The following is a 12,184-nucleotide window of genomic DNA, read 5'->3' on the forward strand; positions in this document are numbered from 1 at the left end:
GTACCTTTAAATTTACTTACTGCAATTCATTCTCCCTGTAATGAGCACCACCTGGGAATGGTTACTTATGCTTCAGGTGTCATGTAACTGGTACCAGTGGTTACATATCTATATGACCACTGCTCCTTGTGCAATTTTCTAATCTATGGGGTATGTACCTTTGTTCTTCTTATTGTAGTTGTAGCATATGGATTGTAACGTGTGAAGTTTATATAGTATTCATGTACACAGGTCATGGTTTCATATTTGAATTCTTTTCTAGTTGTGCTGAAGAAGATTCCAGCGAAACAGTCAGATTATCCGGGATCACTGTCCGTTGTTATTCACCTACTACTTTGGCACGCCTAAAAAAAGTTTTACCGCTTAGCCCACAGGATAGCATCTATTACTTTGTTTCAACCATAGACTTATTATACTTCTGCGGACTTTCAAAGATTGACAGACGTGTGTTCAATTGATTTCAAATATATTAGAGAATTGACAAGTGCACACGTTTTGTTTTTGTTATTAAATCATGTATATAATGCAATAAGAATTACAGTGCTATCTAGTATACTGGTCTGCGTGTTGCTTGTATTGGTTGTGGTGTTAAGTTTTGCAACACAGGGGTTTGTTGTTCTGTATATGTGAGCTTCCCACAGGGATCTAGTTTGCCTCTGTGAAAGCAGGAGGCTGGGCTTGGATAGGCCCTTGATCTGATCTAGCTGGGCTCTTCCTGTGTTTTTGTGTTATGCTCTGTATGCTATGGCTCTGTGGTGTGTACACTGCAACCCCATAGTCTCCTTTGACTGGACTTAACCGCCCAGGGGTCCTTTACCTTTACCTTACATAGCCTTACCTCTTCACCTGCTTATTTTGGTGGATTTCTGTCTGAGAAAAGCAGACTTATCTGGCATGCAGAATTCTGGCAAATAGCACCCCAGGAGAACAGAGCATGGTGGTACTCCATTACACAACTGAATCACGGAATCTCAGCTAGAAATCCCTTTGAGTGCCTCCAAATACCAGTTTCTGGGAGCCATAAGTGAGGAGTCAGCTGTTCCCATCCTGCTCGCGACCGTCCCAGAGGCAACCGGTTGGCCACTGTTGGAACAACAGCTTTTGGCCTGACGCTTTCAATTAATTCACCTTACCAGGTTGTTACAGGATGTTGGGGTTGGGCAGGAAATGGTGGAGACCTCCTTCAGCTCCTCGGAGGGGAAGGGCAAGACATTTATTTTTTAATGCAATGCACATTCCACTACACATGAGATACAGCAGCTAGAATTTAATGAGGATCTGGAGTTAGTTTTAACACAATACCTACAGTCAGTACAGTTGCTAAAATCTAAACCGCTGTGACTTTGTACATATTGCCTTCTGCTTTGGGTGGATCACAGTGGCCGAGAAACAAATGTGCCCATAATGTAGGTACGCACCAATGGCAAATTGATAAACATCCCTCTATAATACAATGGAATAGAATATTCTCTCTTCCCCAGTGCCTAAAAGCAGTTGTGCACATCCATCAGAGCTGTTAAAAACCAACAAACCCATCACGTTCCTTGCCAACAAGGTTTACTTTTTGAAATCCAGCACCAACCTTTTTAAGACACCAGCCCTGCAGAAGCAGCGATCCTAACTCAACACACCTGGGAGTAAGCCCCACTGAATTCAGTGGGCAGGGCTGGGATGGCAGCCTAAATATTTCAATTCCCTTTCCATCTGAATTTTATTCCAATCTACAGTGCCAGTGTGGTGTGGTGGTTAAGAGCGGTAGTCTCGTAATCTGGGGAACCGGGTTCGCATCTCCGCTCCTCCACATGCAGCTGCTGGGTGACCTTGGGCCAGTCACACTTCTTTGAAGTCTCTCAGCCCCACTCACCTCACAGAGTGTTTGTTGTGGGGGAGGAAGGGAATGTTAGCCGCTTTGAGACTCCTTCGGGTTGTGATAAAGCAGGATATCAAATCCAAACTCCTCTTCTTCTATAGTGTTGCGTCTGAACTCGTTTTCTGGCTCTTTCAATTAAGCAAATTCTCAAAGCTGGCCCATGACACACTTGAACCATAAAACCTCATCCTTGCATATTCAGAGTCTACTTCAGGCTTACTTCCAAAAGCAAGAATGGCAGAACCCAAAGCTCTCCAGGTGTTGCTGGACCACAGCTCCCTTCATTCCTGGCCATTGCCCGCATCGGCTGGGGATGATGGGAACTGGAGTCTTGCATCCAGAGGGCCACAAGTTCCCCAAACCTGGCATAAAGCAATACCAGAAAAAACCAGCCAGCAGCCCTTCTTCCACTTGCTGGTTCTGTGGGCTAGAGTGCCCCTCCCTTGCAGTTCCTGGGCAGCTGGCAGCTGGAGGAGAGTGTGTCTTTTGGCAGGGAGAAGAGAAACAAGTCCCTCAAAGCGGGTTTTCGCTGCAGCAGCCCCAGAGGCTTTGTCAGGGTGAGGTGTCAGAGAGGTGAGAGCACTGCTTGTCAGTGTGCTGAACCAAAGGCGGCATGTTCTGGAAGGCCTGCAGACGCCATCTTGGTAGTCAAGATAACCCCACAATTAGTTGTTGTAGCAAGGAGCTCAGATAATGTTTACAGTGGTACCTCAGGTTAAGAACTTAATTCGTTCTGGAGGTCCGTTCTTAACCTGAAAATGTTCTTAACTTGAGGTACCACTTTAGCTAATGGGGCCTCCCGCTGCCACCGCGCGATTTCTGTTCTCATCCTGAGGTAAAGTTCTTAACCCGAGGTACTATTTCTGGGTTAGCGCAGTCTGTAACCTGAAGTGTCTGGAACCCGAGGTACCACTGTATATTCACTTGCTTTGCTGGAAGTCTGCACCTTTCTTTGAATATAGTACTAGGACTGAACCCCTGGGCGTTTTGGACGTCCTCCTTTGGTATCCCTGCCCCCGACCGCACCCACGATCCCACCACTGGATCCGGACACGAAGCTGCCGCTACGGCTTCTCCCTGGCGTGGATCTTCTGGTGCCGGGAGAGGTTGGAGGAGCTGGAGAAGGTTTTCTCGCACCTGGGGCACTGGTAGGGCTTCTCTCCCGTGTGCGTCCGCATGTGTTTCTTGAGGCCTTGGCTCCAGCGGAAGTTCTGCCCGCACTCGGAGCAGGCGTAGGGCTTCTCGCCCGTGTGGGACCTCTCGTGCTTGGCCAGCTGCGACCTCTGGATGTAGCCGTTCCCGCAGTGCGCGCAGCGGAAGGGCTTCTCCCCCGTGTGGGTGCGCTTGTGGGCGGTGAAGTGCGAGCTGGAGATGAAGCACTTGCCGCAGTCGGCGCACTGGTAGGGCTTCTCGCCCGTGTGGGTGCGCTTGTGCGTCGTCAGGTGCGAGCTGTAGGTGAAGCGCTTCCCGCACTCGGCGCACTGGTAGGGCTTCTCGCCCGTGTGGATCCGCTCGTGCTTCCTCAGCTGGCAGCTGGAGATGAAGCTCTTCCCGCACTCGGAGCAGGCGTACGGCTTCTCGCCCGTGTGGGTCCGGGTGTGCGTGACCAGGTCCGATTTCTGGTTGAAGCTCTTGCCGCAGACACCGCACTTGTGGGGTCTCTCCCCCGTGTGGGTCCACTTGTGGATGACCAGGTGCCGCGTCTGGCTGAAGCTCTCCCCGCACTCAGGGCACTTGTAGGGCTTCTCCCCCTTGTGGCTGCCCTCGTGGATCACCAGCTGCGGCCGGTAGCGGAAGCTCTGGCCGCACTCGGCGCACCGGTACGGCTTCTCCCCCGTGTGCACCCTCCGGTGGCGCAGGAGGTTGCAGCGAGTGCCGAAGCTCTTCCCGCACTCGGGGCACTTGTAGGGCCGCTCGCCCGTGTGGGTCCGCTCGTGGATCAGCCGCCCGATCTTGTCGCTGAAGGTCTTGCCGCAGGCCGAGCACTTGTACGGCTTCTCGCCCGTGTGGAAGCGCTCGTGGATGATGAGGGACTCCTTCCGCGTGAAGCACTTGCCGCAGGCCGAGCACTTGTGCGGCTTCTCGCCCGTGTGCGTCCGTTCGTGGATGATCAGGTGGGCGCGGCAGTCGGAGATCTTCCCGCAGTACTGGCACTTGTGGGGCTTCTCCTTGGGCGGTGCCTTTGGGGTCTTCGGACGGGGGCCCAAGACCACCTTCTTTCCCACGTGGCCGTACATCCCCTCCTCCAAGTCGGCCGCTCCCCCAAGGATATATTGCTGCTGGTCACTGACTCCTGAAATAATGCAAATAAGGGGTTAAGAGGAGGCTGCTGGATCAGGCCAATGTCCAAGCTAGCTGAGGGTCTCGTTCCCACAGTGGCCAACCAGAGGCCAGTGGGAAACCAGGAAGCAGGATTGGAGCACAAGTAGAGCTGGGCACTATCTGCTTTTCAACTACAGTGCTATCTTGGGTTAAGAATTTAACTCGTTCTGGAGGTCCGTTCTTAACCTGAAACTGTTGTTAATCTGAGGTACCACTTTAACTAATGGTGCCTCGCACTGCTGCTGCACGCTTTCTGTTCTCACCCTGAAGCAAAGTTCTTAACCCGAGGTACTATTTCTGGTTTAGTGGAGTCTGTAACCTGAAGTGTCTGTAACCCGAGGTACCACTGTATGTGCTATATCAGCAGCTAAACATCGCAATACAGTGGTACCTCAGGTTACATATGCTTCAGGTTACAGACGCTTCAGGATACAGACTCCGCTAACCCAGAAATAGTACCTCAAGTTAAGAACTTTGGTTCAGGATGAGAACAGAAATCGTGCTCTGGCGGTGCGGCAGCAGCAGGAGGCCCCATTAGCTAAAGTGGTACTTCAGGTTAAGAACAGTTTCAGGTTAAGAACGGACCTCCGGAACGAATTAAGTACTTAACCCGAGGTACCACTGTATACTAAGCTAAGTAGAGGCACTGGCTGGCTTCACGGTTTTTCCTGCATCGTGATTTCTGCTGACGTCTGCTCTTGTGATCCGCTGCCCCCCTGCATGAGTCGGGGGAGAGCTGAGCCGGCAGAGCTAACAGAGGCTGCAGATGTATGCCCAGAGATGGAAAGAAGATAAAGTCCCTACTAGAGAAGAATGACAGATGAAGTTGATGGATTATGCTGAAATGGCTAAAATGACCGGAAGAATCAGAAATCAGGAAGACCAAGATTTTAATAAGGAATGGGGAAAATTTATAACTAATCTTAAAGACCATTGGAAGCCATTAAAATTATTAGTAGGGTTGGGATATATCTTGCAGTCTAAGGATGAATACCGGACACAATGGAGATGTAAAAGATTTGGATCATCACAAAACATGTGGGAGGAAATGACCAGGAGATTTCTTGGAATCTTATTTTTATGATTTATGTTTGATATATACATATCTGTAAAAAATTTAATTTGAAAAACCAAATAAATAATTAAAAAAATAATAACAGGGGCTGTAGGAATCGAGAAAAGCGTTGGCTGGCTTCATGGTTTTTTCCATATTGTAATTTTTGCAGAACACACACAAACATTATGATTTGCGACAAATTGCAAGGTCAAAAATTATGAAACCGATATCGCGATATGGACTTCAAACAGGTTTTGAATTACATATCCAAACCGTGTCCCTTCCTGTGGTTTCCTGCAACTGATTTTCAGAGGCATCCCTGCCTCTGACCAGCAGCTTCAATCTTTTGTCAAAGGGCTCTGTCCTCACCTGTACCCCACCTCCCCCCCAAACCCCACTTTGGGTCTCCTCACCATCACCATCCATGGGTAGCTCAATCTTCACAATGTCTGACGGATCCAGCTCCGACTTGGGGGAACCAGCAGCAGAACTGTCCAGATCCTCCACTGTCTGGGGAAAAAAATAAGGACAATATGCAATATGATATTTTAAATGAGTTTGGAAATCCATGTGAATATGTACATGTATGTTGGTGTGTATCAGGGTGGAGAAAAATCAATGATTATTTTAAAAGATAAAAAAATCAGATTTTTTAAATTTAAATCATATTTTTTTAAGTCGGATTTTTTAAAATTTAAATCGGATTTTTAAAATAAAACGCTTTCGGAGGAAAAATCTTTCTAAAGATAGTTTTCTATTTAAGTTACATTATAGTCCAAAGGCTACTCATCAGGAAATAAGGATTTGTTTAAGATTTTTATGTGTGCCATAACTCAGTCTAAGTATTGTTTTAAAAATTGTTTAACCACATCATTTAACAAACATGGATACATATGCTATGTTATTGTTCTAGTTAAATAAATTGTCTAAACTGTTATTGAGGAAATTATTATTTTTCACCTTCCAATAAAGTACAGCAGAAGGGCCCTGCTCCTGCCACTCACCACCTGGCTCAGGGCGGGGCCTGACAGGCCTCACAAGGACTGCTACTGCTGTGCTGCCCAGGAGGATCCCCTGTGTGAGTGCCTGAAGGCCCTGCTCCTGCCACTCAGCACCTGGCTCAGGGCGGGGCGTGACAGGCCTCACAAGGACTGTTACTGCAGTGCTGCCCAGGAGGACTCCCCTGTGTGAGTGCCTGAAGGCCCTGCTCCTGCCACTCACCACCTGGCTCAGGGCGGGGCCTGACAGGCCTCACAAGGACTGCTACTGCTGTGCTGCCCAGGAGGATCCCCCTCCGTGAGTGCCTGAGGGCCCTGCTCCTGCCACTCACCACCTGGCTCAGGGCGGGGCCTGACAGGCCTCACAAGGACTGCTACTGCAGTGCTGCCCAGGAGGACTCCCCTGTGTGAGTGCCTGAGGGCCCTGCTCCTGCCACTCACCACCTGGCTCAGGGCGGGGTCTGACAGGCCTCACAAGGACTGCTACTGCTGTGCTGCCCAGGAGGACTCCCCTGTGTGAGTGCCTGAGGGCCCTGCTCCTGCCACTCACCACCTGGCTCAGGGCGGGGCCTGACAGGCCTCACAAGGACTGCTACTGCTGTGCTGCCCAGGAGGATCCCCTGTGTGAGTGCCTGAGGGCCCTGCTCCTGCCACTCACCACCTGGCTCAGGACGGGGCCTGACAGGCCTCACAAGGACTGCTACTGCAGTGCTGCCCAGGAGGATCCCCTGTGTGAGTGCCTGAGGGCCCTGCTCCTGCCACTCACCACCTGGCTCAGGGCGGGGCCTGACAGGCCTCACAAGGACTGCTACTGCAGTGCTGCCCAGGAGGACTCCCCTGTGTCCTGAGGGCCCTGCTCCTGCCATGCACCACCTGGCATTCAGATTCGGGAAGAGGTAGACACCACCATGGGAGCAGCGCCGGGGCGGGAGAGTCTAGTCAAATTGTGTGGGATCAATTCCAATCTGTTACGTTCAAGGATATGGACAGGCTGCTTGGACGAGTGAAACCGACCACCTGTCTCCTTGATCCTTGCCCATCCTGGCTTATAAAAGCTTAGCCGGGAAGGGCTGGGCGATGGGCTTCGTGGGGTGGTGAATGCTTCCCTTCGTGAGGGAGCCTTCCCAGACCTGCTGAAAGAGGCGGTTATTAAACCGCTTCTTAAAAAACCATCTTTAGATGTGGCCACGATGGCCAACTATTGCCCAGTCTCAAATCTTCCATCTTGGGCAAGGTGATTGAGTGAGTGGTTGCTGAACAACTCCAGGCACGCCTGGAAGAAGCGGGCCATTTGGATCCCTTCCAGTCTGGATTCAGGCCTCATAATAGGACTGAAACTGCCTTGGTCGCACTGGTTGATGATCTCCGGCGGGCTAGGGACAAAGGTGAGAGCTGTTTCCTAGTTCTGCTGGATCTCTCAGCGGCGTTTGATACCATCGACCATAACATCCTTCTGGACTGTCTTGAGGGGGTGGGAGCTGGGGCCACTGTCATACAGTGGTTCCGTTCCTTCCTCCTGGGCCGTGTTCAGAAAGTGGTGGGGGGGGATGAGTGTTCAGACCCCTGGGCCCTCACTTGTGGGGTGCCTCAGGGTTCTGTCCTCTCCCACATGCTTTTCAACATTTACATGCAGCCACTGGGAGAGATCATCAGGAGGTTTGGGCTGGGTGTTCATCAGTATGCGGATGATACCCAGCTCTACCTCTCTTTCAAATCAGAACCAGTGAAGGCAGTGATGGTTCTGTGTGAGTGCCTGGAGGCGGTTGGAGGATGGATGGCGGCTAACAGATTGAGATTGAATCCTGACAAGACAGAAGTACTGCTTTTGGGGGACAGGAGGCGGGCAGGTATGGAGGATTCCCTGGTCCTAAATGGGGTAACTGTGACCCTGAAGGACCAGGTGCACAGCCTGGGAGTCATTTTGGACTTCCATGGAGGCACAGGTCAAATTCGTGTCCAGGGCAGCTGTTTACCAGCTCCATCTGGTACGCAGGCTGAGACCCTATCTGCCTGCAGACTGCCTCACCAGAGTGGTGCATGCTCTGGTTATCTCCCGCTTAGACTACTGCAATGCGCTCTACGTGGGGCTACCTTTGAAGGTGACCCGGAAACTACAACTAATCCAGAATGCGGCAGCCAGACTGGTGACTGGGAGCGGCCGCCAAGACCATATAACACCGGTCTTGAAAGACCTTCATTGGCTCCCAGTAGATTTCCAAGCACAATTCAAAGTGTTGGGGCTGACCTTTAAAGCCCTAAACGGCCTCGGCCGAGTATATCTGAAGGAGCGTCTCCTCCCCCATCGTTCTACCCAGATACTGAGGTCCAACACCGAGGGCCTTCTGGCGGTTCCCTCACGGGGAGAAGCGAAGTTACAGGGAACCAGGCAGGTGGCCTTCTCAGTAGTGGCACCCTCCCTGTGGAACGCCCTCCCACCAGATGTCAAAGAGAACAACAACTGCCAGACTTTTAGAAGACATCTGAAGGCAGCCCTGTTTAGGGAAGCTTTTAATGTTTGATGTATCACAGTATTTTAATATTTTTTGGGAGGCCGCTCATAATGGCTGGGGAAGCCCAGCCAGATGGGTGGAGTATAAATAAATTAATAAATAATAATAATAATAATAATAATAATAATAATAATAATAATAATAATAATAATAAATTATTAATTATTAAACCTCATAATTATTGGTCTATGTATTTCTAATAGTATAACCAAATCAGTAATTTTTGATATAACTGTAAAAACTACTCTGAAAATTTATTATTCCAAAAAGGAAACCTTCATCTGATTGGTTGTAAATATTAAGATTATACCAGCAAGAATTAGTCTTTCTGTAAAAAAAATTATTTTAAACCAAGCCTTACTGACTAATGATTTAAATCGTGATTTAAATCGATTTGATTTAAATCAAATCCAGCCTGGTGTGTATTCAGTAGCGAATTCAGATCTGCAGTGTCCCTTGAGCTCCTTGGGTAAGAGGTGGGATACAAACAATAAATAAACTTTTGACCCCGCATTGAGCAGCGGGTTGGGCTGGATGACCTCCTGGGGTCCCTTCCTGCTCTACAAGCAATCTGCCCTCACCTTCTGCTCCGTCCTTTGCGGCCTCCACAGGAAATCCTCTGCCAGGGCCACGGCCTGGTTGCCGGTCTCCGGGCCCCTCTCTCGCACCCAGCACTGCATCTCCAGGGGCAGAATCATCAGGAACTGCTCCAGGATCACCAGCTCCAGGATTTGCTCCTTGGTGTGTCTCTCCGGCTTCAGCCACTGGCGGCAGAGCTCCCAGAGCTGGCAGAAGACCTTGCGGGGACCCTCGGCCTCCCGGTAACCGAAATGCCGGAAGCGCTGGCAGCGCATCTCCATGTTGAGGGCGTCTGCGTCCGGGATCTCCTCCTTCACTCCCACAGAGGCGTCTGCGTTTTCATGAGCCTCGTGGACTTCCTTGCCGCTCAGGCCTAGCAGGGCCAGATCCGCACCCTCTTCTCTGGACCACTGCTTTGTGTCCGACGCCCCTTCGAAGGAGGCCTTCGTCCCTGCAGAGCTCTCCTCCGTCGGGGGCCGAGGCAATAGTGCGTCTCCCCACCCGGGATACGAGGACGGTGCCGCCGTCTTCAGAAATTCCTGCTTCCTGGCTTCCCAGAACTCCTGCACCCGATCGTCTGGTTCTTGCTTAACCCGAGGCGGAATCGTTTCCGCGCTCGTCCCAATTTGGACAATGCAAAGTTCTTTCCCTGGCATGCCCTTCACCGACGTGGGTCCTGGCGAGGCCCGCTCCTCCATTTTGACTCCTGGCACGTGGCACCTAGACAGGAAAGGAAATTTGATGAGTTTAAGTAGAAAAAAGGAAAGTGGTGCGAGATTGGACCAAATAAGTATCTCCCTTGAACGCACCACATCCCTGTCGCTTCCCAATTTGGGGAATGCGGACGTGCACTTAAGGCCGCATTGTGAAGACAAATTGACTTTCGGCAATTAATGTTATTTATCCGTTTGTATGCCAAAAAGGCTTTTTAAGTGGTTTGCAAATATGAAATCAAGTTATAAAATCCACACATAGTTAAAATGAAGAAATAAAACAATTCCAAAGCAATTAAAACAGTTTAAAAAAAACAAAGCAATTGAATCTTCCAGGACAAAGTCCCCGTGCATGGCACTTCACTGAGTGCAAGAGGTCCCTGCCCCAAGGAGCTTACAATCTTAAACTCAACACAGGGAACAGCAGAAAAAGAGGGAAAGAGTAAAAAGAGAAGCAATGTGATTTCTGTACATGGCCCTCAGGTGTCTCCCAAGAAGGCCACATCCCTCACTTGCCCTGCTTCACACCCCCTGGGCTGGAAAACATCCTTGAACTCTGATCAGCCTTCTTTATGGTCCAGCTCTCACTTCCATACATCACTACTGGGAAAGCCATGGCTTTAACTATACGGACCTTTGATGGCAAGGTGATGTCTCTACTTTTTAAGATACTGTCTAGGTTTGTCATTCCTTTTCTCCCAAGAAGCAGGCGTCTTTTAATTTTGTGGCTGCTGTCACCATCTGCAGTGATCATGGAGCCCAAGAAAGTAAAATCTCTCACTGCCTCCATTTCTCCCCCTTCTGGCATCTCTGCTTAGTGCTGTCAAAACACTGACCGGAGGCGCTTCTCCAGGCTTTCAGGCTGAACCTGTAGATGCCGCTGGAGACTGAACCGAGGCCTTCTATATGCAAGGCAGGTGCACCAACCGCAGGCGCTGCTCATTCCTGGAAGGGCTTGTCTGTGCTTGGCTGTGATGCTGATCACAGATTCCTGGGCTATGAACGTGTCCTGGATCTGGGAGGGCGCGGGCACTTTGTGCCTTCACTCCGCGCCTAAAACGGGGGAACCTTCTGCATTGCAAAGCAGTTGCTCCTGCCGCCAGGCTTGCAGATCTTCTGCAGAAGGAGGCTGCTGTTAGCATACACGTGTGTATGTGTGTGTGTGTTAGCCAACACGTTTCATCTTAGGTACTCCTGCCTGCCTGCCTGCGTCCACCTGGGAGACTGGGATTCCCACCTCCCACCCCTCTTCTCCCTCCCAGGAATCCTGACTCCTATTATTATTATTATTATTATTATTATTATTATTATTATTATTATTATTATTATTATTATTATTATTATTAATTCACTCGCCTGTTGCTTCCACTGCCTTTGCAAACCGTCCACGTTCCGGGCTCCTGCCGTCCCCAGCAGAAGGAAATGATGGGAAGGGGGAGGGAGGGCTGGCGGTGCAAAAGGGAAGCTTCGCACCAGGAAGGGGAGAAGGTGGGGCAGGAAAGTGACCTCACTGCTTTTCTATCTCTTTGCGCACTCTTTCCCTTCCCTTCCTCGCCATGTGGCTCTGGTTTCCCTCCTCTCTAGGCGCGCGAAGCTCGCTGCACTTAACCCCTTGAGGGAGAGAGAGAAAGAAAAGAAAAAAAGAAGGGGGGGGGGGAAAAAAAGAGAGAGAGAGAGAGAGAGAGAGAGAGAGAGAAGGGAAGACTCATATAATTGTCGCGTCGGAAGGGGGCCCGAGGGTCATCCAGTCCAACACCTTGCAATGCAAGGGATCTCAACTACAGCAACCATGACAGATGGCCCTCCAACCGCAGAGACATTGCGTTTTGTCTGTGTGAAACCGGTGTCCTTCTTAGGGGCATCTGTCTGTCTGGGGAGAGAATGGGAATCCCTTGCAGACGACCGCAGTGCCTGGAGACGATGTTGCTTCGAGGTGTTGGGGTGGTGGATTAGGACCCGGGTGGAGCAAGATTAAAAAGTCTTGCTCAGCCCAACCTACCTCGCAGGGTTGTTGTGAGATTGAAATGGAGGGCGGGGCAGATGGGGGGAGAGCCATGTAAACTACCTGGATTCCCTTGGAGGAAATGCCGGCTGTAAATGCAACGGGAGTAATAGCAATAAACAGAAGAATAAAT

General features: G+C 50.3%; 2 protein-coding genes across 2 annotated transcripts in view; one reads left to right on the forward strand and one right to left on the reverse strand.

Moving 5' to 3' along the window:
• The window catches only part of NOTCH4 (notch receptor 4), a 76,878-nt gene that overhangs the window by 21,168 nt on the left and 43,526 nt on the right, over positions 1-12,184 (forward strand). The window lies entirely within an intron of this gene.
• LOC308580546 (uncharacterized protein) lies at positions 1,183-11,591 on the reverse strand. Its single transcript, XM_081182358.1, has 4 exons — positions 11,406-11,591; positions 9,339-10,056; positions 5,663-5,759; positions 1,183-4,163 (listed from the first exon to the last, which is right to left on the reverse strand). Exons 2-4 carry the CDS (start codon positions 10,032-10,034, stop codon positions 2,935-2,937), a joined length of 2,022 nt encoding a protein of 673 aa, XP_081038484.1. The 5' UTR covers positions 10,035-10,056; positions 11,406-11,591; the 3' UTR covers positions 1,183-2,934.

The sequence above is a fragment of the Podarcis bocagei genome (genome assembly GCF_964188305.1).
Source record: "Podarcis bocagei genome assembly, chromosome: 2".
Lineage (NCBI taxonomy): Eukaryota > Metazoa > Chordata > Lepidosauria > Squamata > Lacertidae > Podarcis > Podarcis bocagei.